Source organism: Balaenoptera ricei, chromosome 17 (assembly GCF_028023285.1).
Source record: "Balaenoptera ricei isolate mBalRic1 chromosome 17, mBalRic1.hap2, whole genome shotgun sequence".
Lineage (NCBI taxonomy): Eukaryota > Metazoa > Chordata > Mammalia > Artiodactyla > Balaenopteridae > Balaenoptera > Balaenoptera ricei.
The window spans coordinates 80,152,000-80,179,458 of record NC_082655.1 but is presented as its reverse complement, the minus strand read 5'-3'; the positions used below and the strand labels follow the sequence as shown (position 1 = coordinate 80,179,458).

Here is a 27,459-nt window from a genome sequence, read left to right as displayed (position 1 = left end):
CAATTTGTTAGATCATTCGCCAATGCCTAGTAAGCTAATAATGGCCACAAAAACATTACCAAGCATGTGAATAAGACATCATTCTGTTAAATAATGCCAATTTTTAATTTTAAACTGGTATAAATAAATATTACAATTACCACTGCAAGTTGTGTCCTTGAAGCAACAGTGTGAAAAACTGCAGGCATCATAAGGGACTCTTCAACTTTTATTTCCATGTCATTTTCTGTTGAAAAGGTAGTTTTAGGAATAGCAGGTAGACGTTCAGATAAGATCATTTCCTTGTTAAAAAGAAAAATTGGATTTGTGTCCTATAGAAGTAAAAATGCAAAAAAAAAAAGAAGTAAAATGTTACAAATACTGAACGTGCACACTGCCCTCCATACACCAACCAGATACACATTCCTTGCGACCACGAGCCCCGAGCCCCTCCGTGAAGCTGGCGTGCGTGTGCACGGAAGGAAAGGCCCTGGACACCTACCGTCCCGGCGCTGTAGGTGCACACTCTCCGGTCCGCGGCCATGCACTCTCCCCCGTTGACCACCAGCACCTGGTGCTGAACAGCGATCTTGTACTTGCTGTGGACGGCGTGCTTCAGGTCTGCCACACTTTAAAGGGGGGGGCAGGGGGCCAAGACAGCAGCTATTTACATTTGCCCCATGACAACTCTCTTCATTATCCAAGTGGCACTACGTAAAAATACCTGACAGATAAATGAACTTCACTCTAAAAATTTCCCCAAAAACAGTAGCAAAAACTACAAGCTTCTTGTTTCTGCAGCTGGATTCCATAATCAACCAGCCAATCATAAATAACCAGAAGGTCAACGATCACCCGTGTGCCACACCTAAAAGTGAGTCTATGAAATGCAGGCAGCAGAAACATTTATTTTTGTCATCTTTATATAACGTAGCAAAGGAACATGCTCAAATTAGCAAGAGGTCTGTTAAAATCCTCAGAACAAAGGATGTGTGTTAAAATCTCCACATCACATTACACGAAACACATGAAGTCTACACCATATGAAAATTGCTTCCTTTTCCTAATCTTTCAAAAAACCATTCCTTTACAGGTCAAATCAGATTTTATACTAGAACTTTCAAAAAAATAATCTCATAATTCCATTAAAAAAAAAGATTAATTCAAAATTTTACTCTATCATTAACAAACAAAACAAACACTATTGACTTTATTCACATAAAATAGTAAAAACAATGACGAAAAACCACAGGACCGGTACGTGCTGGTTTATGTAGCTAGCAATAACCCCCTCAGCAGCGTCCTGTGAAACTCAGAAGAGCAACCAACTATGAAAACTTACTTCTATTCGACTGCTTTGGTTTGAAATCAGTATGTTTACTCTGAAAAATATAGTCACGCAAACAGAACAAAGCACAACTTAACAAATTTATCATTAGCACTTTAGAGGAAGACGACAACTGTATACGTAACATGCTGAGGATGAAAAAGTTAAGACTTGCCATATTGCTACTCTTATTTAATGAAGGAATAGTATTCTCAAAAATCAAATCTTTAACTTTTTACATGTACAAAATGCAAAACTGATGAGAATCAATGAAACCCAGCTCACGTTTGCACTGTAAGTTCAGTGTCAAATGTCAGGGTGGTTCCAGTGTTCACCAGAAATACATACAACTTCATGATGATTTCTCTGGATTCTGTGAGCTTATACCTCACTCTGATAACGATTACTGAAAGAAACAGACAAGAAAAGTGGTCAATTTACAAATGCAAGTACAAAGACAATTATGCTCACGTAAGACAGAGCACAGTTATACTACATAAGCAACAAAAAAACAGAATAGGTTTTGATGTCTAGAACGGCTAACTGGACAATTCAGTAAACTTGTTGCTTAAAAAACAAAAATGAACAGTAATGAGGCTAATGAGAAGCGTAACTTCTATCATAAAGAAAAATAATTTGTTCTGAGGAAGAAAAGAGGACAGTAGTTAGAACAGTTTGGTGTATATTTCACACTGTTCTCATGGACCACCTTACATTAAGAAGAAAAATTAAAATTAAAAATTTGGTCCAACATCTTCCTAACTTGGTCCAAAAGTTCTTCCCCTGCTTCTTCCTTGTAACAGTGAAAAAGTCTTAAGGTTAAACTTACTAACAGCAAATAAGAAGAGCCACCACTTGCAATAGGAGGGACAGAGTCAGTCCCTATTCCTTCCACCAGGTGCCTCTTACTCTTGAGTTCACCTCCACGCTGAGTTAGAAACACTTCACGTAAGAAACTCTGGCCCTAACAGTCCATCACTTTGTGGAACAGCAGGAAGTGCCCAGGTCTGGAAATCAGAATATTTAAAGCAACCCTGCCATCACCTAGTTGTGCAAGTCAAAACCCCGTATATAAAATAAAGCTTCCTCATCTATAAGTAAAAGGGACAGATGTCAAGAGCTAGCGTTTTATTTTTAACAATTGGAGGTAAAAATCCCCAATATCAATGTAAGTGATGAAAGATGATGATAAATAAATTTCCAGAAACTAGTAGTTATCTTTCTTTATGCTCTCTCCACATAAGCTTAGAGCAGAATTATGAGGGAAGAAGAAAAAAGCAAATAAGGCTTTAAAATTAATGTTTCCAAAATCGCTATTTTAAATGCATTAGATCAAAACTCCGTTACGAAGGCAGGAACTGTGACTTACCGTCAGGCACTGTGAAAAGGATTTTACCACTTTTCTTAAAAAGCAGATTAAAAGTGGCTTATGTTTGCTTTGCTTGATATTGGCAACTGAATGGCATTACTGGTTAAACTCAGTGAACTGGAAAAGAAAAATTTCTGATTATAGAGAGAAATAATTCAGTGTGACTACAAAAACGGTTAAGTGCTCTTCCTTTTAACATTACCTTCTGAAAGAGTAATCTCTACTCAGCTTCTCTTCCTACCTGCACATTCACTCAACCACAAGCATATGACCTTGACCTACACCACTGCATTAAAAAGACACCAAACAAAAGTCCCCAAAGAACTCCCCAACACTGTCAAAGCGTAGAGCCATTTTTCAGTCCTTAAAATATAACGGTCCCATTACTTGTATGCTTAACTGTTTCAGTTTCTTCTTTTGTAAGACAGGAATAAAATGGTGCCCGTAGCACTGGGCCTCTGAGCCAGCGCCTCTGCTTCCCCAAGTCCCCTTGGACGTGGGTGGAGCCTGTGATCTGTTTTAACCACTGAGATTCGGCCAAGGTGATGGGGTGTCACTTACATGATGACTACTCAGGACTGTGACCTCCCTCTTACCAGCTTCCGTGGAACGCGCTGTCATACGGAGAGGCCCACGTGGCAAGAAACCGAAGCCAACAGCCAGCAAGAAGCTGAGGGCATCAGTCCAACAGCCTGCAAGGAACCAGCCGGTTCCTGACAACCACAGCGAGCTCTCAGAAGCAGATCCTTCCTGCTGAGCCTCCGACAAGACCCACCCGGGCTGAGACCTTCACTGGAGTCTTGTGAGAGACCGTGAAGCAGAGGACCCCGCCAAGCCGCGCCCACAAACGTGAAATAACAGGTCTGTGCTGTTTTAAACAGCGAAGATCGTGGTAACCTCTTCCTCAGCGACAGGTGACACAGTACTAACATCACAGGGGCCCCACAGGGCAGTGCTGGGCAGGGCAAGGCCGCCTCCCCAACCCCGTCTTGGGCTCCTCCTCCTCCTCCTCCTCGCCAGCATTCGGCTGGGACCTCACCGCCTCCCGGGGCTGCAAAGCCACCACTGCTGATGACCAAACCCAGCCTGAATCACGCCCTGGACCCAAGTTCTCTACACAAGCCCTCTCGAATCTGCTCTGCCACCTAAAACGCTCACTGTTCATGTTCGCTTCTCTTTGTTGATGGAACCGACATTCACCCACTCTCTCACGTGCTGTCCTAGATCTTTCGTCTTCCTCACAGATCCATAAACGTCAGTAACGGTCCACGTCTGCTTGGTTCTGATGCGATATCTACGCTACCTACCCCTATTCCTGTGGCTACTGCTTTATCAAGCCCTCACTGGCTCTGGACTTTCTCAACCGGCTCCCCACCTCCTTGACCCCCCCCTCCAGCATATACCCTCCCACCGCCCTCAGCGAGGCCGTTCTCAACGCCAGGTGGTCAGGCGCTTCTGCTCCCCAACACCTACCAGGGTCAGGATGACCTTTATGGCAGCGGCCACCGTTTACCAGTGTTTACTATGTCCCAGGCGACTGTTCTAAACGCTTTACTAAATGAAACGTTTTCATTGGATCCTCACAAGAATCCTTTACGGTAGAGACTATCATCATCCTCACTTTATAGACAAGGAAGCTAAGAATTAAGGGCTTCAGTAATGTCACACGTTAATGAGTGAGGACTCAAACCCAGACCGTCCAATTCCATCTTCTCGAGTCTCTAACCACGATGACAACATCCAGGAAAACAGCAGAGGCTGCGTGGCTTCTTCCTCTCCACCCTCAGCCTCCCCAGCCCTCCCCAGCCCTCCCCAGCCCTCCCCAGCCCTCCCCAGCTTGTCGCTCCCAGATACCACCCTGCCTAACTTCCTGAACAAAACTAGCCCTGTCGAGTCTCTGAGCCTTCGTGAGGGCTGCCCCCCGGCCTAGAGCCTCCTTCCTCTGTCTGCTGTGACCACCCTCCCCCTGCCCCGCCCCCACACAGTCTTTCACAGAGGTAATCACACAGTCCTGCCATTAGCTGTGCTGACTATGTACTCCACGTGCGCTTCTACGCTGCATATATTGTGATGTTTCTTTGCAGAGTTCTCACCTCTACTGAACGGCAAGCTTCTTTAAAGCAAGGACCCTGTACTCCTGGGAACTAGCTCTAAAATACCTTCTCAATAAAATGAACCATTAATCTTACACCAGTAAAGGATTATTCTATATCCTTGTGAAGACTGCTAAGAAGTCACATGCGTGGCACTGACCACAGGTTCTTTATCTCCACCAAGGATAAGTAAGGCTGCATTTCACCCACCACCAACACACTCGCCCCACTACCGATTGTGGGCGATGCAACTACCCTACAAATGCAACCCCAGTGGCTCAGCCCAACTAAACAGATACCTAACTTATACAAAGAGATATGCTCCTGTTACACTACAGAGTAGAACCAAATCTTTTAATGAATGAGGGAAAGTGACGAGGAAGCCAACAGACGGAAGTGATAAATAAAGAGCTGATTATCAGGGCATCCCAAGCTGCAGAGCTGGGTCTCTGGGTAGTAGCAATAAGCACGGTCCCCTGCCCACCCCTGTGGGGCTTGTAGTGTGAGAGAAAAACATGTGAAAAATCACTGGAAGTTGAAATGAGAATTTCATAGCAGAGCATTATCCAGTGTGTCTTGACTTATCTAAATTACCTGTCCATCACTTAATAATCATCCTTCCACACCATTACAAATACTTCATAAACATCAATATTGATGGCCAAAAAGCATTCCAACCTGTGAATTCACCACAGTCTATTTACTATCTCCAGGGTTTTGTTCTTTAATCTCACAGGTACACATTTTTTCTTATGCTTAGGATTATTCCCATAGAGTAGATTCCTAGAAGTAAAATCGCTGGGTCAAAGCACTCAAAGATTTTAAGGCTGTTAGGCTTGCTTCTCTTACCAATTTATGCTCCTCAGGCAACGCACCCAGTCAACAAGGTCGCTGTATCCTTGCCATCATCCTATTTTCAAATGCTTGCTAATATTATTTCATTATTTTATATGTAAACCCTGTCTCTGATTATTTGTGAGTTTGACTTCATTCACGCATAGGTTGCCTACTACGTACCATGACTATGTTAGACGTGGGATGTAACAGTAAATAAGACCAGCACAGTCCCAGAACTTCTGTGAACCTCAATTACCAGAAAAAATGGAAGCTCATCTTATCCAGTGAGCTTAAAAATTAAGCAACACGATATATATATAAACATCCAATGCGATGCCTAAGACAAGCACTCGAGAAACGTACTCAGCATACGCAGATTCTGTACGTTCAAGGGCTGAGCATTGAAGATATAAAGACAATGGGAAAAAACGTAACATCTGCCACCAGGAAAAGTAGGCAGAATGACCATAATCGCAATACTGTCTAAGAAGTGTGTAGAGGGTGATAGGGAAACACGAAAGGCACTCAGATTGACAAGAAAAGAGTAGCCAGAGGGTGCATCCCGAGAAAAAGGATGCAGACCTGAGCTGTTATAAGAGAGGAAACTAGAGATTAAGCAGAGGATCACATGACTGCAGTCAATGAAGGTTTCATGGATAAAGGGGCGAATTAGTTAAAAAATGTCAGTGAACTGGGCTTCCCTGGTGGCGCAGTGGTTGAGAATCTGCCTGCCAATGCAGGGCACACGGGTTCGAGCCCTGGTCTGGGAAGATCCCACATGCCGCGGAGCAACTAGGCCCGTGAGCCACAACTACTGAGCCTGTGAGTCTGGAGCCTGTGCTCTGCAACAAGAGAGGCTGCGATAGTGAGAGGCCTGCGCACCGCAATGAAGAGTGGCCCCCGCTCGCCGCAACTAGAGAAAGCCCTCGCACAGAAACAAAGACCCAACACAGCCAAAAATAAATATAAAAATAAATTAAAAAAAAAAAATGTCAGTGAATGCACAAACTTTATCTTACAGGTGAAGAGGAGCCATCTTGTTTCACGACAGATTATGCAGCTGAAGTATGTGACAAAAACAGAAGTATAATAACACTGGTGGCGGAGATGATTCATTCTTTCACTCACTCATTCATTCATTCATCCAAATCCAACCAACGCCTACAAACTTATGTGCCAGGACTGGGAATTCTGTGAACAGAATAGATACGGTCTTTGCCCCGATGGAGTCCACCGCCTTGAGGGAGAAAAAGGCATCAAGCAAGAAGAAAGCAAACATGATGTAAGTTGTGATTATTACAATGAACGAAGAGTGGGCAGGAAGGAGGACCTACTTTAGGTTGGGGTGATGGCAGCAGGCCTCTGTGTGGGTCCATTTAGACAGGGTCGCAGTGGGTGAGAGGAAGCCTGTCTTGGGAAGGTGGGGAAAGCACCACAGGAAGACACAGCATTTCTCTGAGACTAAACATAAAGTCTATAACAATCACTATATTATTCTAAGTTTTCTTTTTTTGTTTCCTTTTCAACATTATTTATCTTTTTTGTTTTGATATAGTTTCACACATAAGAAAAAAGCTAATGAAAATAGTACAAAAACCTCCCTTCTGCCCTTTGCCCAGGTTCACCCACTGTGCTCCACTGTTTCACCCTTTGCACCAGTTCATGCTATGCGCACGGTTTTCTTTCCTTCTTCCTCTCTCTCTTTAGATACATACAAATATTAGATACGTTTTTTCTGAACTATGAGAGTAATCTGAAGACAGAATAGAATGTCTCTTTACCCATAAATATTTCAGAATGTGTATTTCCTAACAGCAAGGATTTTCTTCTACATAATCAAAGTACATTTATCAAATCACTGATCACTACTGTTTATCTAATCCACAGTCAATATTCAAATTACTGCCCCAATAATATTCTTTAAAGTTTTTTTCTCCCAATACAAGATCCAACTCAGGACCATATGCGGCATTTAGCTGTAAAATCTATTTAATCTCCTTCAATCTGGAACACTCCATCTTTCCTTTTCCTTTTCACGACCTCACTCTCAGTCAATCAGGAGCATCAGAGATTAGCGACGACCTCAGTGTCGCCGCCCTCCTCCACAACACCTGCAGCAAATGAGAGAAACTCTGACAAGCTGCAGCAGCTCCTGTGTCCTTCAAACAAACACCAGTCTTCTCTGGGTGCTCACCCAAAGCCGCAGCTCAACCTGTGACCTGCAGTCGTTCACAACGCCGACAAAAACCTGAACAAAACTTATCTGAGACTGAGTCGGTCTGCACACCTGATGAGCCATGCAGCCAATTTCAAGGATAGTTTTGACGTCAGTGGCTCCGGAACTCAGCAGAACTCCACTCCACTGTATCGGCACACTTGGCCCCATCGCTGTGCGTTCAGCTCATTTCAACAGCTCCGAAGCCCACCCGCCCTGATAGGATGTCCCATGTTTTCATCCCCTGACTACGGTTTGCAGCCATCAAACCGGCAGCGTGAACCAGAGCCCCCTTCCGAATCTTCACTCCGCATTCTCGCCGTCAGCCCGCACCAAGGGCCTCCCCTGAAGAGCGTGCAGAAAACCCAGCTGGTGGGGTCAGTCCCCGTTTCCGGGGTCCAAGCACGGAGGGTCTGCGTGCAAACGTCAGGCTGCTGGCTGCCAGGACCACAGATGCCGTCTATCCCACCGTCCTGAGGAGACGGCACGTGAAATGGTCGCCGCTAGCACTTACGGAGCGAGGCACCGCGTGCCGGTCATTACGCTCAGCGTCCCTTCCCTCGCTTCTCACAACGTGTACGGCATCTAGAGTATTACTGCCCCCCTCCGCAAATGAACAAAAAGACTCAGAGGTTCCTCAACTTGCCGAAGGCAGAAACTTAGTAAATAAACGTTCCAGGGCCTTGAACCCAGGTCAACGAATAACATTCATTCAATAAAACTTCACCTGAGGCTCTAGTACATCCTAGGCATTTTCTTGGCTTTGGGAATAAAGAGAAAACAATATGATAAAATTGCCTTCTCTCATAAAGCCTACATCCTAGTGGGCAACATGAAAATTTTGTATCTAAACACAAACTCCATGATACCTACTTTCAGAAAGAATAGCAAAAGAAGAAGAAGAAGAAAAAAAAAAGCACATTATTTTTAAGTAAAAGCAATTCCAACATGTACGCTCGCTCTTTTCTGTTTTATTCCTTCAACTGTGCGTACAGCTGGGAAACACGGCATCAGTCCCGATCCCCAGAGGAAATGGGGAATAAAGACGTGTGTCTGGCCTCCAGGAGCAGCCAGAGACTAAAGGCCAGCCACGGGACGCTAGGTGATGAAGCCCCAGTTACAACTCTGCCCAACGACTCGGGTAAGCCGCAGGGCGCCACACTCTGTGCTGCGGCAGAGAGGGCAGCACGGAGCCTCCCTCAACCCCGTGGAGGGCACCACCAGAGCTCAGCACCTGGAGCCCTTCCAGACTCCCCTCCGTGCGGATCTGCCTCTGGCTGCTTTTCATCTTAATGTGCATCCTTTCACTGTAAAAGAACTGTAATCATAAGCACAGCACTTTCCTGAATTCTGTGAGCTTGGGGAACGCCTGACTTTGCAGTCAGCTGGTCCGAAGTGAGGGTGGTCCTGGGCACCACCAAACCTGTGGCTGGTATCCCAAGTGAGAGCGGTCTTGTGAGGACCACCCCATCTAAGTCCAGCTTCGACTAAACCAATGCACAGGGCTTCCCTGGTGGCGCAGTGGTTAAGAATCCGCCTGCCAATGCAGGGGACACGGGTTCGAGCCCTGGTCTGGGAAGATCCCACATGCCGTGGAGCAAGTAAGCCCATGCGCCACAACTACTGAGCCCATGCGCCACAACTACTGAGCCCACGCGCCTAGAGCCCGCGAGCCACAACTACTGAAGCCCACACACCTAGAGCCCATGCTCCGCAACAAGAGAAGCCACCGCAGTGAGAAGCCCGCGCACCACAAGGAAGAGCAGCCCCCGCTCGCCGCAACTAGAGAAAGCCCGCGCGCAGCAATGAAGACCCAGCGAAGCCAAAAATAAATAAATTAATTAACTAAAAAAAAAAGAATTACGATTCCTCTTTTTGGATGATAATAGCATTCTGGTTATAAAATATTAGTTGTAAAAAACAATTAGTTCTAAAAAAATTCATGTGTAAAATGACAGTTGAGATGTTCTAAAATAGTCTAGCAAAAACAAATGAAAGAAGGAAGGAAGAGAGGGAGGGAGGAGAGAGTTTAGCTAGACAGGGGGATAAATAAGATCAGCAAAATACTGGTAATTACTAAAGCACACAAGACATTCAGCATTCATATATTATAGGTGGGAATCTACTATAAATAATTATGACCTTCCTGAAAAGCAACCGGTGTTCCTGGGATAGGTAAGTAAAACTTTAATAAACACACACCTCTCTCATCTCAAAAGCAGAGATAATACCTACCTTGCAGAGCTATCGGGGGCATATCTGTTCTTCAAATTTTACAAGATCAAAGTAGTGAGACAAGGGGAAGTGAGGGGGGGAAACATACATGAAGCAAGATTGGCCATGTGGTAACTACTGAACAAAATGACACATATGCCTGTGCGAGGGTTACACGCACACCAGAAATTATGAACCTGATCTCCCACCGTTCATGCTGGACAAAAACTTAATTCCCCCCACACATTTTGGTCATCCTTTCTCACGCTGATGGATACAAGTCACTGAAACACTTTTGGAGCAGCCTTTCACTGTGGTAAGACAGAGCTAAGAAATTTTCTTTTCCATAATTTCTCGAAGGCAGTCTTCATCCCACTTTCAAGTAAGTCTGGACCCAGCATCTCCTATCAGCTCTCAGCATATCATATTTGCAGCCAATCCATGAAAATGAGCAAAATATACAAATAATGCCTGTACAGAGGGACTCTGTGGCCACTGTGTCCACGGCAAGGCAAAAACATTATGCTTCACTGCCTAGAAGCAACAGTAACAACTGCCAGTGCAACGAAAATCATAACTTCCTACAAGTAAGCATGAACATACAGGAACATACAAACCAGACTTCCATTGTGCACCAACACCTGATCGATGTACAGTACAAAGGTCAATCCAGGCTTTCTTATTCTCAAACTACAGACAAGAAAAATGAAATTACTTCTGAGTTAAGAGTTCCCGTTCCCCAAAGCTGTCACTGCCCTGAGAGGAAAGACGCCCTGGACAACACCCACAGGGCCGACCTACTCGAGGGAGGTTCTATACGGTAAATTTTGTGTACATGGAAACAGACAAAACTGAGTCTCTGTCCTGAAGTGTGTACGATCTTGCGGGGGTAACAAGATGTAACTAACAATTCAAAGAGCCAGATGTGAAACAAACAGTAAACGAGAAAGATGTCCCGTGACTCTCACGCAAGCACTCTGTCCCAGTCCAAGCCAAGGCGTATCACAGAGACCCCTGCTTTTCCACCACCTGCATTTCCTCATAAAGCTGACTGATCTCAAGTTCTCTCTCCTTTACCTTAGCTCCTCTAAGACTAAAGTCCTTTAAAACAATCTATTTCTATCTTGAGCTGTTACTTCAACCTTGTATTACTAATTTTTAGGTGGTCATGTCACTGCTTCACAGCAAGGTAAGTTTGTTTGGTAGAGGAAAGGTTTTATTTCTACATTTAATTTTATTTTTTTCATAATCTGCAGACTGGACACAATAAAAAGGGAATGGAAATAGGAATCTGTATGTGAGCGAAATAAAAGCTCTGGTCAGATTCTAACTGAAAAGTATGGGTTATAAAGTTAAATGTTCTAAAAAGGGTAACAGACTGAACAAAATATATTTATTCATGCTAATATTTTAAATTATTTTAAAAGAAATGTCGTAAGACCTATATAAAGACCAATCTTGTTTAATCTAAATCAAAGTTATAAAATTTTACTGAGTTACATCTTCTCCAGCCAATCCATGAGCCACATGGCTTCACTGTCAAGTAAACAGAGTTAAAAACACAAAAAACCTCAACGTCCTCATCAGTGCACATCCATCTAAATTTCCATTTCCTAACCTGTCAAGTAGGGATATTAGCAATACCTGCCTCATACCGCTTTTGTGGAAAACAAGTAAAATAATCCCCGCAAAAGAGCACATTCAGCACACTGCCAACTCCACAGTAAATACTCCAAAATGCTGCCCAGGGACAGGAAATATCTTGTGACATAACACAAAGTACTCAAGATTATCTGTTGAGTGAATAGGTCCTCACTAACAAAAACTCCACTACTAGCCGTTAAGTAAATGACAAAGCAGAGTTCAAATAGTAACAGAGAGAGATCACACCCAAGTAGCTAATTTTTGGTAGTTTCTTTAGCAGCCAACATATTCCTAGGTTCCTTAATAAAAAACCAAAACAGTAATAATCACCTCTACCTTAAACATATCCTCCTCTTTATAACTACCGCTCCTACCCACCTCTTTGGTTTTACCAGTGGTGATCAGTTTGGTTTAACATGTCTTATGTGAAGAAGTACTCCCTGGCGCAGACCTAACAGCCCCAAGTCTGTGCGCCCCTCTGTCCACTTTACTCCCAGGAAGCGATCTAACTCAGCGCTACTACTGCACACCTGGGCCAACAGCCTAGCTCAGCTCCTTCTACCCGCAGTGGTCATGTCAAAGCCATCTTGGAGAACATCACCAATTACGCAATCTTAGGTCTCATTTGAATGTCACTGTGCTTCTCCCCAAACTAAAAACGCTTGATAACATCTACTCAGTCATCTAAATTCCTTGGACTGACACTCCAGCATCGCATTTCTACAGCTCGCTACATAGAGCTGCACGCCGTTTACGCTGACCTCCTGAACAGGGAGGAATAAGCTTCACCTTTCGTGCCCTTGGTCCTATCATTTCATTGCCTCCATTTTGTAAGCAAAGAGGTCACAGACATCCTTCCTTACATGCAATTAATTATAAAGTACCAACACAGAAGCCAACTGCTGCTGAAGGAATTAGAAACTAACTTTATGTGCCTCATATAAAATATAAGCTTAGTTCATAATGTAACATTACTTTCCACCAGTCAAGATTTTCTAAAATTTGGCATGTTCATTTTTTATATAAACTTTTTCTTAATTTCTACAAAATGAAATCATACTCAATATTACACAAGTTAACACAACGCAATTCTAAATTAAAACCAAAGGGTCAGGGGCTTCCCTGGTAGCGCAGTGGGTAAGAATCCGCCTGCCAATGCAGGGGACGTGGGTTCAATCCCTGGTCCGGGAAGATCCCACATGCCGCGGAGCAACTAAGCCCGTGGGCCACAACTACTGAGCCTGCGGGTTATAGCCCGCAAGCCACAACTACCGAACCCACGTGCCACAACTACTGAGCCCACGTGCCACAACTACTGAAGCCCGCACGCCTACAGCCCGGGCTCCGCAACAAGAGAAGCCACTGCAGTGAGAAGCCCGCACGCTACAACGAAGAGTAGCCCCCGCTTGCCGCAACTAGAGAAAGCCTGCACGCAGCAATGAAGACCCAATGCAGCCAAAAATAAAAATAACTTTTTTTTAAAAAAGAAAGAAAATAAGCCCATATTAGATTTTTAAAAAAATCAAATGATTAGTAACTCAACCACTAACACAAAATTTTCTTAAAATTATGTGGCCCTTTGCATAAACACTGTCTTTAGTTTCTATCAGTTGAGAATATAACTTACCAGCCTGCTGTACATATATTGAGACATTGTAGGAAAGAACATTGATCAAAACACATCAGACATACTGTAACAGCAATTAAAACTAGGATTCTGGCCCATTAATAGATAACACATGGAACAGAAGAGATTCAAACATATCTTCAAACACATACACATAGACACACAATAGGAAAAATCCAAACTGCGAGAAAGTAAAAACTGTTCAAAGTCTTATACTAAATGGTTATCCACAGCATGCTGAAAAACAAAGTCTATTTAAATCCCGTTTTTACACTTCAGATTACCATCCATTAATGATTAACGAATAAAACTGCTGACAAGGTAACAGTGAGCACACTGGCACAGTTCTGACAAGAATATAAATTGGTGTAACTTTTAAGGAGATTTAATCTGGCGATATGCACCAAAATTTAAAATGTGCAAAGCAGAAATTCCACTTCTTGAAAGGTATCGGAAGCAGGTACCCAGGCAAGTGTACAAAGGTATATATTCAATGATTTCCATTACACTGTTATTAACAATTAAACATCAGAACAATGACTATCACAGGTGCCGGTCAAATAAATTACAGTGCAACTATATAATGTGACATTACTCAGACATTTAAAAATGTTCATTAGATCTAGACCCATCGATTAGTGATATATCTATCATTTCGTTACAGAAAGCAAGTTACAGAATATATCATGTGATTCTGTTTGTGGATTTTATTTTTATTTTATTAACTAATACTGAGGGATATATACACAGACACAAGCATTAAAAAAGTTTGGAACAACTTAACATCAATGTTTTTAACAAAGGCTATCTCTGGACGCAGGACTTTCATGCTCTCTGGTGTCCTTAAAATCACATTTATAATCTGGGGTTAAAAATACTTGCTTCCATTTTGAAAAAGAAAAAAAGACAACACTCTACACATTCCAAAGAAATAAAGGACCTGAAGATACTGCCCTAGAAGAGCTGGTCCAGCTAAGAGACAAGACAACCCTCCCCACCTGCTGGTCCCAGGCTGGCCCCCAGTCGGGGCCCCAGGGAGACCCACCCTGCTTACTCTGCACACTTCCCTAGATGGCCATTCAAGTTTCATTCACTGTCTTGATGTGCACATAAGAGGGAGAAGAGAACTGTGAAAAGAACGTGAGATCACGGGTCAGAAGACCTATATGCAAGTCCTGTCCCCACCACCGACTGTGTGATGCTGATGGACCTCAACTAACCTGAATTATTCTGATACAAAAAGGAAGGAGACTTCCCAACTCACAGGTTGTGAGAATGTCGAGAAGAAACTACACATATACAGGAGGGTTATGCAAACCGAGGGCAAGACAGTGAACTCTCCCAAACCTCTGTCCTCAGCTCAGGACCAGCGCCCGGCCGCTGCTGTCTCCAGTCAGAGACCACACTGTTCCTCAAACTCAGCACATCTACATCTCAACTCAGTGCTTTTCCTTTAAAGCTATTCCCTAAGTGCTTTTGTGAACAAAACGATGGTTCTGCCACCCAAGACTTCAGTTACTTCTGTCTAAACCCTATCCCTTTTTCCCTTTATAATCCAACCCCTCATTTTCCAACGACATAATCCTTCTTTTAGAGCCTGGAAGCTCTCCTCATCCTGCTCCAGCCCTTCCTGAACACGCCCTCCACTTACAACCACTGCGGGCAAAGCCGCCTCGCCCCTCCACCCGGAGCCCCACTGCTGCCAGAGCAGCTAGCACACCAGCGGCCACCGTGCCCTGACACCTGTGACCTGGGTGCAGGACCCGGTTCGGTGCACAGACAGTCTCCCTGAGCTTCGTCTTCTGCCTGCCGCGTCAAACGTGTGAATCCACCAGCTCTGGCCTAAAGCTAGATTAGCATTAAAATGGCAAGAGTCACCTGTATTTGAGTGCCAACTCTCCCACTCTCAGTGAACCTCTGCACATCAGTTTATGAACTGAAATCATACCTTCTGCAGAGTGTATGAGAGGGAAAGCAAAAATGCATTTCAGATTATGGTGTAAGAAATATAATAAAAGCTTCTAACATGGAGCCAATTGTAATTTTAAGTAATCTTCAACATTCTAGGACTTCATTATCAACCCCAGTTTGTCTTTCTTAAAAGTATCTCCAGCTACTCTCCTACACGAAACCCACACTCTCACTTTATCTATACATAGTCTTACCAGATAAAATACTCGCCCCATTTCGGCTCATCTGAACTTTACTCATCCAACTGTGGTCAAAAGCCCTTCTGGGTACTTCCCTGGTGGTCCCGTGGTAAAAAAAAATCCACCTTGCAATGCAGAGGACGCGGGTTCGATCCCTGGTAACAAAGATCCCACATGCCGTGGGGCAACTAAGCCCATTGTGTCACAACTACTGAGCCCGCGTGCCGCAAACTACAGAGCCCACGCGCCACAACCAGAGAGAGAAAACCTGCAGGCCGCAACTAGAGAGAAGCCCGTGCACTGCAACTAAGACCTGAGGCAGCCAAAAATAAATAAATAATTTTTAAAAAATCTTTAAAAAAAAAAAAAAGCCCTTCTGGGAAGTCTTCCCTAGTCACAGGTGGCCCACAGTCTTCCCTTCCCTGCCTTGAACTTACAGAGCTCTTCACTAACTATCAAGTGGTGTGAATTATCTTATTGCAGGGGGGGATAATCTCCCATCATGAAAGGACATCTGTTTCTTCTGGATCCTCCTGGGATAAAGTCAGCTATAAATGAAGGGGAAAGGAGAGACGTATTTTTAAAAATACTGATTCCACTGCATTTATTCCCAGACATACAGGTGTTACAATTGTACTTTCACGCCCATAAAAAAAAGAAAGCATCTCTCATACTCACAAAAAAGTGTCTATCATTTATCATTGGAGATTAATTTGTAATTTCCTCTTTGAGAGATTTTACCACCACAATGATCAGGTCAGTCACTCCAGCTTACTGTCAACCGGTCTAATCCATTCAAAACTCAGAATCAGCTTCCCTACTTGGGGAGACCAAGGGGAAAGCCCCAGACAACAACTCTGCCCTCCCAAACTGAACACAGCCAGTCATCATTCACCCTACTTTTACTGAACACCCGACATAAGCCAGACACTATGCCAGGTGCTGGGAGTACACAGACCCGCAAGTTGCTTTCAAGTCTAGCAGAACACAGGAAATGTGCATGACGCCCGACAAGGTGGACCAAAAGCTTCATGAAGAACAAGGATTAGGGAAACTCCTGATCTGCAATTGTGCAAACTGTAATTCAGCAGGTGGACCTCAGTGAGGGCCACGGGTGCTACATCAATGAAACTAGTAACGTTCACCACAAATGGAGTTGTCCGCGTTACCCAGGGACTGCAAACTGGGCTTCAACCTCTCCAGATCAGATTTATTCCCATCTGATCCTCCTCTTTCTCTGCCAAGAAGAGAAGAAAAGAAAAAGAGAAAAAGAAGGAAAGAAGAGTAGGTCAGCCATCTTCCTTACACTCCCCGAGAGAGAACCTTTCCATAAAGGTCCAGGGCGTCCTAAATGAATGCCTTGCCTGCAACTTGACAGGCCACCTGATCGAAGGGCAGCACGACAGACAGGAACGGAGGCAAGAGGCATACTCTCAGCAGCGTGGAGGAGGTCCTTCGGGTTTTTCCTACGTGTACACGAAGTACATGCCTCTGTGTGGACAGTCTGGTTTCTCAAAACTGAGATAACATCACGCATACGTGCAATTTGTTTGAGTTGAATAATATAATATCATGGGAATCTTTCCATACCAGTACATATAAATGTATTACACACCGTGGTGTCCTGACACTCAAAAAAACTGCGTAAAACACATGACTTAAAGATAATTTGGAATTGGAAATATTAGTAAATACACAGTCTAAAAAATTAGTCCCGATAGAGAGTATCATTCGATTTCATCCTTAATACATTTAAAAAATTTTCATGTGTCATTTGATAGATTCTCAGAATAACCATTAAAATGAATTTAAGTCAGTCTGCTACAAAATAGCTCTCCGGCCTCCAAATACCCACCATGGAAGCCACAACCGTTTTTTCTGTATTAGTGTCGTCGTGATGATGTTAAATCCAGGGCTGTGCGTAGTACAATTCTGAAACATCAAGATCGACTTATGACACCTTCTTTAAAAACGAATTGTTTCTTTTTTAAACTCTGAAGTCTCATACAATAGTATCTACAGCAAAATTTTCTAGTTCTATGCTTCATTTTATAATAGATACTAAGAGTAAAGAAATGGAACCAAAACTATCTTTTACAGCAAATGTTGAATTAGTTTCATTCTATTAAACCAAGACTATATGTAAATATACAGCAATATCAGAAAAGGATGTGCACATCTGGAATTTGCAGTATAATGGCTAAAACAGCCATGGAAACGTGAACAGGTACTGTACTGATGCGACTAACATTTCGATATTCTGCTGGTTACTAACCAGTTATGTGCGGCACATGAAGGAAAACATGATGCAAATAGTCCTGAACCAGCAACCAAAGGAGGGGGAGTCACCATTATTTCGTCTCTTAGCGTAATTACAAGCCAATAAAATATGAGAATTCGAGAGAGAGCAAAATCGGGAGAGGGGGGCGGTTGCGGGGAGACACTGCGTAACCCTCTGGGTCCCCACTGGACGGCTGTGAAAAGCAGACACTAACCGACGCAGGAAGGGACCCTTGCAGCGCTCCAGCACCGTACCTGCAGAGAGATTTAACCGAACAGCAACTTCACCGAGCCATGGAAGAAAGGCCCCCTCCCAGGGCCCCGCACAAGGGGTCCAGGCTACAGACAAATTAGCCTCACTAGGTCCCCAATATGGAAGAATCAGAGTCACGTAATAATGAGAACGAGCATCCTTTTCATCACTACGTAGAGGCAGCAAGTGTGGAATCTTCAACCCAGCACTCCACTGTCTGCTCCGCCAGCACTGTGTCTGCTTCAGCATCTCAGAGCAGTCTGCGTTTGCGATTTATCTTCCTGAAAACTTACGGTGTTTCACCATTTCCTACAACCTTGTATACAAAGCTTACATATAAAGTTCCTTTTGTTCACTGCTCGTGTTGCTGGAGCTAACTGGGTCCTGCTGGGGTTTAACATTTCAAGAGCAAAGGAATGACTCTCAGCCCAAGCTGCTTCCCAGCTCTGCCAGGTTTACTGAACAAACCTCTGTGCCTTTGCACGTGGGGCTTAGAGTACGCTACTCTCCTTACTCAGAGCCCCGAAACCTGAGTATCTGTAGAGCCTCTGCTGTCACCACAGGCTCCTACTAGCCTCCCCTCACTCGTCCCACCCACCTCAGCAACCTTCCCCCCTTTCCCCGTACACGCCCAGGTCCTCAGAGCCTTTGCAGTTACAATTCCTTCTTTCCCCAGACAGTCTCACAGTCAGCTTCCTCACTTCTCTTGGGTCTTTCCTTCAGATTTCCAATTAATGCTTAAATAGTGATTGACTGTATACAGGACTTCAATTTTCTTTCCTTTTAAAAGGCAAAAACAATATCGAACAACATTCCCGTATTCCTTGCAGTAACTGGTTCAACTGTCTGCCTCGGTAAGAAAAGAATAACCATCTAAATGAGTGTGCGTGGAAAGGGGCTGCTAGATTTTTACCTGAGTTGTCTGAGCCAGTATTTTCTGAACACAGAAAGCTTAACTGGGGTTACAGACAGCATTACCTGAATGAGAAAATTTCACTACCCACTACTGTTTTTGAAGGGTTAGATACAGCTGCAAAGTAAAGCATAGGGCAGGTGTTCAAACATTTGCTTGAATGCATGAGAATTAAAGACAGTCTCAAAATCAGAGGCTAAATAAAAGCTCCTCAAGCTTACATAATAAAAATTTTAAGTTCAGAAGTGTGGCTTTTCAAAAACAAAGGTCTTGGGCCCTCTGCCCTCCTGACTTAGTGAACTTCATTTGCTAGGAGTCAAATCTGCCATGTGTTCCGACCCTGTGCTTGTCGGCAAGGGCCAAAAGACACTGTCCTCAGAGACAAGAGTTTCATCTCCTCGCCTTCCCTGTCATCCAACATCACCATATGAGAATCAGGCCCCAAACTAATCCTAACTGTGACTAACATAAAAGGTTCCAAACAGACGAAATAAAATTACTTTTTAAAACCGTGGTCTGACTCCATGTCCGATGTCCATCAACAGGCATTTGCCAACACAAACATTTATCAACAGAAAGCATCTCTTTTCTAAACCTCTAGGTTTCAAACACAATATTAAACACGAAAATGTTGCTGAGAAAATGTGTTCATCCAGACCATATTCTGTTGTGGCAACATTAAAAACAGAAAGGAAAAAGAGGTCTTCACGTCGCCAGCAAGGGTCTCCTTCCGGATCAAGTCAGCCACCTTCCTCAGGGGACCCCGGCTGCTCCTCATAGTAACGTCAGGGTCGGAAGGGCGCTGCTTACATCAAATACGGACATACAACAGCGAGATGCTTCAGCAAACAGGCTGTCTGCTTAAACTGAGTACCCGGCTCCTAAGCGACTCACCTTCCCACCCGCGGGAGAAAGCACACAAGCACCACCCACACACGAAAACCTAGAAACTATACAAAACGGCGGTTAGGCCCTGCTCCTGCGGCCCAAATCATTGCTCCCTGCCTGGCGGACGCTCCTCTCCGGCTCCGGGTCTCGCAGCAACGCGCCTCTTTATCAACAGCGGGCACCTGCGCCGGCCCAGGGCCCCGCGGGGCGACTACACTTCAGACGGAGGGGACGCGGGCACGAAACCATCTACAACGAACGCAGCGCGCGCGGCAGGCAGTGGGAGGCACGGCGGCGATGACCCACCCACGAGGGCCGTCCGGCTCCGGCCGCGGAAGCTGTGAAACCCGCACCCGCGCCCCGTCCCGCGCCCGCCCGCGGGGCGGCGGAGGCTGAGTCATTCCCGGGAGTAACTTTATCCGCACGGTGCCCTCGGGGGAGCCTCGCGCTCCGCCGCGGGACGGAGCCGCGTCTGGGACCCTCGCCCCGTCCGGCCTCCGAGCCTGACACCTCGGGGCCCAGCCCGGCGGCGGCGGCGGCGAGGGTGCGTCCCTGGGCCCCGGCGCTCCCGACGCCGGCGGGAGGCACCGGGAGGCCGGAGCTGCACAGGCCTCCGCGGAGCCGCCCGCCCCCGCCTCCCCCGCCCGGGCACCCGCTCCCTGGGCCGCGCCCGAAGGGCAGGACGCCGCACTCACCGGGCAGAGCCTCCTCCTCCTCCGGCGGCAGCAGCAGGGCCCGCGGCTCCCGGCACCATCTTCCGCCGCCGCCTCGTCCTCGGCGGCTGCTACCAACCGTCCATCGGTGCCGCCAACCGACACAACCGCCGCGGCCGGGGCCGCCGCCTCCGGGCGGCGGGGACGGGCAGGCCCCTCGGCTCTGGGTCGGGGGCCGGGGGAGGGCGGGCCGCGGCCGGTTAGAGCCGAGGGGCCGGGCGACGGGGAGCCGAGGCAGCGCCGGGCTCGGCAGGGCCGCGGACACGGCCGCCGCGGGTTTGTTATTGTCGACTCCGGCCCTTCCTGCGCGGGGCACGCCGGGAAGCGGGCGGGGGAGGGGCGGCGCGGCGGGCGCAGGGCGGCTCCGCGCAGGTCCGGAAGTCGGCGGGCCGCCGGGAAGGGTCGGCCCCGGCTCCGCCTGGTGCTGTTGCCCGTGCTGGTGCTGCCCAGCTCGGGGCCCTGGCGTCCTAGCGTGACCCGGGAGACTCCGCTGGGCGGCCCGGGGCGGTGCCGGCCGCTGTCCGGGCGCCACTGCCCCAAGGTGAGCCTGACCTTCTCCGCTCCAGCGGGTGGGCCTGCGCTCGCCGACCCACCGAATCCTGGGTTAGCCCGGGCGGACGAGCTCGGCCCCCTCGGCCTGTCGCGGCCCCTGGGCGCCCGCCACCGGCCCAGGGCCCGTGAGGGGACGGGGCGCCGGGGCGGGGGGCTGCGTGTCCCCCCGCCGGGCTTGCAGGCCGCCGGCCAGGGGCCTGGCAAGCCTGCAGGCGCTGGCGGCACAGGCTCAGATCAGGGAAGGGAAAGAAGGCAGTCAAGGCTGGGTCGGTGGGGAGGAGGTCGAAAGCGCCACGTCCACCCCATTTTTCAGCTCGAGCCTGAGCTCTCTAGTGGGTTAGCACGAGCCCCCTAAGGAAAGCAGTGTCGGGGGTCCTGATGCTGGGAAGACGGTGAGTCACGGTCAATGTCTGGGAGCCGCAGCGCGCAAGTATTCAAGTCTGAGGAGCTGGAGTTGCAGGTAGAGTAATACGTAAGACTTCTAGGCTTCCTGTTAGGTCCAGGAATATCTGGTATGAGTAACAGCTTGGAGGTGCTGCCGCTGAGTCACTAGAGGGCTTTTGAGTTCCGATTGCGTAAAGAGGCGTGTCAGCACCCTTTTCGAGGGCGCCCAAGCAGAACACACGCTACGGCAAGCGAAACCTGCGCTCCTTCGTTTGTAATGGTGGAAACTGAAAAAAAACGTCGAACAGCTGGTAAGCATTACGGATTTTCAGTTTCCATCGCGCTGATCCGGTATCTGAAAGTTTTGGCTGAGACGGGCCAACACGTGTTACCGCTTGATTCTTAGGTTTACACTCCTGCCGATCCTGGAGAGGTCTTGTCTTTGGCGAGTCATTTTTACTTTTTTTTTTTTTTTTTTAAAGATGGAGTTTTATTACACCACCCCAACAAGGTACTACTGCAGGGAACTGAAAATTAAGAGGCTAAACCGTTGTTATGCCTTGGGGGAAGGTGTGAACTGGCGAGATGAAGAAAGGAGCTGATTTTATCAGGCACAGCATAGTAACCAGCATAAAGAAAGTGGTCAGAAGGGATTCAGCCAGAAAATTAGCAAGCGGAGCACAGGATTAGGCCTCTAAAGAATATATTGGTGCTTGACCTTCCTCTTAGTTATCAATGACGTTCATCAGTACAAATTAAATACACCGTAGAATGTAAAATCATGACTGGACTATGCCAATGATAATCTATTAAATAAAATGTTTTAAATGTTACTTGCCTGACTTCTTTATTTGGAGGAAAAAAACAAAACAAAACCTAATTCAATCCTCTTCTTCCTCTTCTCCAGAGTGTAAATAGTAAGTTTATATGCCTCATGTCCTTTCCTAGTGATAAGTGAAAATGTATCAACATTAGTTTTTTGACATATATCTAGCTGTCTAGAGAAAACAGTTACAGTTTCCTGATGCTGCGTGTGTCCATAATAGTTCTCAGTAAGTCACATTTTCCTTCAAACCAAGGATATTGAAAACCCTCTGCCCTCTCCCTTAATAAATGAAAACAAGAACAAACAATCCTCATGCAGCATTGCTTCTCAACCAAGCTTCTTGATAGGAAGTCGTCGATCCAGAGTCTCATTTTTGCCAACTGTACTTTTCTTGCTGAAATTGCAGATTAATAAGGACCCGCAAATTATTGCATTAAATGGCCAATGCTGAGACTTAATTTGAACTTTCTAAACCGTTTGCCCTTTTACATTTTTAAATCTTTTTTTCTCCCCCTTCCCTTTGTAGTGTCTCCCTCTTGGCTCTTAAATCTGTTCTTTTACTTGGACCTCTTCCAAATTCTCAAGTAATTATAATACGGATGCAAATGATGAAAATATAAGGTGCTATGGGCGCAGAGATAAGAGACTTGATCTTGTCCTCATCACATTACTTCGTTAATTTGATAAACATTTTAGGCCCTTTGATAGATTTCCCATGAGGGCAAAAGACAGTGGTTCTCTTTCTGAGTCTTTAAGAGGAGTAGGAAGAGTTTGCTATTAAACACCCTAAGTACTTCAGATCAGTTCCAGTCTTTAACGCCTCTTTTTCCTCTAGGTCTCAACTTCCGTGTCACTTTCTCAGGGAGTCTTCCCTGACGTGCCCGTAGTTCCCCTAGATCTTTCGTTACTTACTCAATCTAAGACCGATCTCATCCTGTCTCTTACCGCCTATAACCTTCACTGATTTTGTTTGGCGTTTTAGATACAATTTAAGCTTCTTAGCATAAGAATCTCTTAGGTCCCAACCCACCTCTAGGGCATCTCCTAGCACTTGTCACGTTTACACATGCCTGGTATGAGTTTCATCATCCAGGGATGTTCTTCCACTCTTGTTCATCTTTCAAAGTCATCCTTTAAAACAGAGCTTGGACCTCAGCCAGCTGCCAGCTTCTAGACAATATAGTGATCACTCCCCCTTCCGCCACCTCTGCGTCGTATCCCACAACTGTAAATTGTTGTCTCCCCATCTAAATCTGAAACCCTTAAGACAAGGAACTATGAATTACTCATTTTTAAGTTCCTAGAACTTTATAGAGAGCTGGGCACTTAGCAATTAATAAAATATTGAATGTAATAAACTATGCAAATATTCAAGTTGAAGGTTGAGTAGGTAAGGTACTGTGGAAAATTTCTGCCCTCAAGTATCTCAAAAACTCGGACAGGGGATCATTCGAAAATCCTTGTAGTGACAAGTTTATGACATTAATCTTTGAACCAAAAATACATCAGGATATTGGGAAGATCACAGTACACAGCTTAATTTTGTTAACTCTGCCTGATTGGGGATTTCATTCTCCATTTGTGTCAGATATTTCGCAAACAATTTCGTGTCATTAGCCTGATTTTTTAGATTATATTCAAACAGCAGTAACCACGACTGACATGACTTAAAGTATGAATCATAATTTTCCATTTTTAAAAGTTAGCCCCTTTAAAAAGTCTCGGACTTTGTTTTGAAGACCATAGCTATTTGGTGTGTAAGACATGGTCACGTACAATACTTGGAGGCTTCTGGCATGTGATTATTAAGTTAATCTGTCCAGTGCTATTTACAGACCTTAAAGCTGCCCCAGTCAGCTGCTCTGCTGGTACTCACATGTTATTAATGATGATGATGATAGTTAATTTACAAGTGAGGATCTTCAAAGCTAGTGAGCTTGGTGAGCAACATTGTTTCTAATGCAACACCCACAAGAAAATACAGCATCCTTCATTTTCCAGCAGATTTAAACCAATAGATTGAGACAAAACAGTCATTTTTTCGCATCGAGTTCCTGTCTTTCATTATTTTGACAGAGAGCTTAAAATGTCAAAAAGTAGAACTGGGTTGTCTTAGATCTATTAAAAAAAAAAAAAAAAAAAAGCAGAAACTACTGCTTCCTCAAATCATCCATTTGTCTTAGTGAACCCTACCTGCTGCCCATGCATGTAAAACACTTCCCAGTAGGCATCCTTTTTAATAGGGTTTATTAAAGGGAGCACTGAACTGGGTGTCTGGAAACCTGGTGTCCATTCCTGCCTCAGCCGTCTGTGCTCTGTTTGTTTCCCTAGTAGTCAACTCTGCTCTCCATCAAACTGCACTGCTCTTAAATCCCTAATCCCCACCCCTTTGCAATTCCTCTCTCTTGGTCAGTAATCTCACCTCCTACATCACGAGGAAATGGAAGCTGTGAGAAAGAACTCCGCTCTCCTGCCAAGTAATCTGCAAACCTATCCATGCCTACTGTTGGTACCCGCTCCAGTCACTCTTCTGTGAAGGGAGTGGTGGGCTCTTGACTCCATCCAACCATCTCATTCAGTCATTCTGTGGGACCCCTTGGTAAGTGCCAAATTTAGTGTACATGGCAAATGTTTTACAGAATTTAAGTAACATCTTTTGAAATTGGAATTTATCCTTAATTGCCTGTTGTTCCACTTAAAACTAAAATCAAGTAAGAAAGCATTACATCAGCAGTAAGATTTAGTAGTTACGTAAGATATCTTTTGATCTCTCAGTTTTATTAAAATTCACTTATTACTTGCTAGACAGTTATTTACACGAAATGTCATGTTGATCTCTTAACAAAAGATTAATGTTAAAACTCTTAGGCAGATATAAAAACTATAGAAAAATTGTTTTCCTTTTTGTTTCTGTAATATTTATTTTTTAACTTTAGTTTTGACTGCCTTGATTATATGAATTTTCAATAAAAACTTTCAGTCTTAAAAAAAATTTTTTCAGTCTTTCTTTTTTGGCCATTATTATTATTTCATGATTGTTACTTAAACTAATTTTGTTATATAGAAAAATGGAGTATTAGAAATTTATCCACTCTTTAATACACTAGATATATACCAGTGACAGGGTCCAAGACTCTTTTTTAACATGCTCTAAAGGGAATTCTAATGCAGATGATGGCCTTGAGAAACAAAGGACTAAATCTCTAAAACTCCTTACAGTCCTACTAAATATTCCTTCTCCTTTTAATCCATAGTGCTACCCTCTCTCTCAAAATGAACTCATCAGATAAATACTAATTCATTCACAACTTTCTATATGTTTGTACTGTTGAAGGGATTCATTGGAAATCACTTGTCATTTTCAAATGTGCCCTAATTTTTTTTTGAATTTTATTTTATTTATTTTTTTATACAGCAGGTCCTTATTAGTGATCAATTTTATACACATCAGTGTATACATGTCAGTCCCAATCGCCCAATTCATCACACCACCCACCCACCCACCGCTTTCCCCGCTTGGTGTCCATACGTTTGTTCTCTACATCTGTGTCTCTATTTCTGCCCTGCAAACCGGTTCATCTGTACCATTTTTCTAGGTTCCACATATATGCGTTTATATATGATATTTATTTTTCTCTTTCTGACTTACTTCACTCTGTATGACAGTCTCTAGATCCATCCACGTCTCTACAAATGACCCAATTTCGTTCCTTTTTATGGCTGTGTAATCCACTGTATATATGTACCACATCTTCTTTATCCATTTGTCTGTCGATGGGCATTTAGGTGGCTTCTATGTCCTGGCTATTGTAAGTAGTGCTGCAATGAACATTAGGGTGCATGTGTCTTTTTGAATTGTGGTTTTCTCTGGGTATATGCCAGCAGTGGGATTGCTGGGTCATACGGTAATTCAATTTTTAGTTTTTTAAGGAACCTCCATACTGTTCTCCATAGTGGCTGTATCAATTTACATTCCCACCAACAGCGCAAGAGGGTTCGCTTTTCTCCACACCCTCTGCAGTATTTGTTATTTGTAGATTTTCTGATGATGCCCATTGTCTGGTCTTACATTTAGGTCTTTAATCCATTTTGAGTTTATTTTTGTGCATGGTGTTAGGGAGTATTCTAATTCTATTCTTTTACATGTAGCTGTCCAGTTTTCCCAGCACCACTTATTGAAGAGACTGTCTTTTCTCCATTGTATATCCTTGCCTCCTTTGTCATAGATTAGTTGACCATAGGTGCGTGGGTTTATCTCTTGGCTTTGTATCCTGTTCCATTGATCTATAGTTCTGTTTTTGTGCCAGTACCATACTGTCTTGATTACTGTAGCTTTGTAGTATAGCCTGAAGCCAGGGAGTCTGATTCCTCCAGCTCCGTTTCTTTCCCTCAAGACTGCTTTGGCTATTCAGGGTCTTTTGTGTCTCCATACAAATTTTACGATTTTTAAATTCTAGCTCTGTAAAAAATGCCACTGGTAATTTGATAGGGATTGCATTGAATCTGTAGATTGCTTTGGGTAGTATAGTCATTTTCACAATATTGATTCTTCCAATCCAAGAACATGGTATATCTCTCCATCTGTTTGTGTCATCTTTGATTTCTTTCATCAGTGTCTTATAGTTTTCTGCATACAGGTCTTTTGTTTCCTTAGGTAGGTTTATTCCTAGATATTTTATTCTTTTTGTTGCAACGGTGAATGGGATTGCTGCCTTAATTTCTCTTTCTGATCTTTCGTTGTTAGTGTATAGGAATGCCAGAGATTTCTGTGCATTAATTCTGTATCCTGCAACTTTACCAAATTCATTGATTAGCTCTAGTAGTTTTCTGGTGGCATCTTGAGGATTCTCTATGTATAGTATCATGTCGTCTGCAAACAGTGACAGTTTTACTTCTTCTTTTCCAATTTGTATTCCTTTTATTTCTTTTTCTTCTCTGATTGCCGTGGCTAGGACTTCCAAAACCATGTTGAATAATAGTGGCGAGAGTGGACATCCCTGTCTTGTTCCTGATCTTAGAGGAAATGCTTTCAGTTTTTCACCATTGAAAATGATATTTGCTGTGGGTGTTTCATCTATGGTCTTTATTATGTTGACGTAGGTTCCCTCTATGCCCACTTTCTGGAGAGTTTTTATCATAAATGGGTGTTGAATTTTGTCAAAAGCTTTTTCTGCATCTATTGTGATGATCATATG

The 27,459-nt window shown here is 44.5% G+C and overlaps 1 protein-coding gene and 1 long non-coding RNA gene across 5 annotated transcripts in view; one reads left to right on the top strand and one right to left on the bottom strand.

The window, feature by feature from the left end:
- The window catches only part of RB1CC1 (RB1 inducible coiled-coil 1), an 81,249-nt gene extending 60,426 nt beyond the window's left edge, over positions 1-20,823 (bottom strand). For 2 of the 4 annotated variants that reach the window (XR_009498570.1, XM_059902379.1), the window contains exons 1-4: positions 20,485-20,823; positions 1,592-1,712; positions 482-608; positions 141-311 (exon numbers count right to left, since the gene is read on the bottom strand). Coding sequence is in view for 3 of the 4 variants with exons in the window: in XM_059902379.1 (XP_059758362.1) it covers positions 141-311; positions 482-608; positions 1,592-1,662 (369 nt within the window). In the remaining variant the exon portion in view is untranslated. The remainder of the gene's footprint in view (positions 1-140; positions 312-481; positions 609-1,591; positions 1,713-20,484) is intronic. The other 2 variants (XM_059902380.1, XM_059902382.1) reach the window with 1 other exon arrangement.
- Positions 20,824-20,893: 70 nt separating this feature from the next.
- LOC132352057 (uncharacterized) lies at positions 20,894-22,271 on the top strand. Its single transcript, XR_009498571.1, has 2 exons — positions 20,894-21,749; positions 21,921-22,271. It is a non-coding gene; the product is annotated as an uncharacterized LOC132352057 (long non-coding RNA).
- Positions 22,272-27,459: the final 5,188 nt, after the last annotated feature.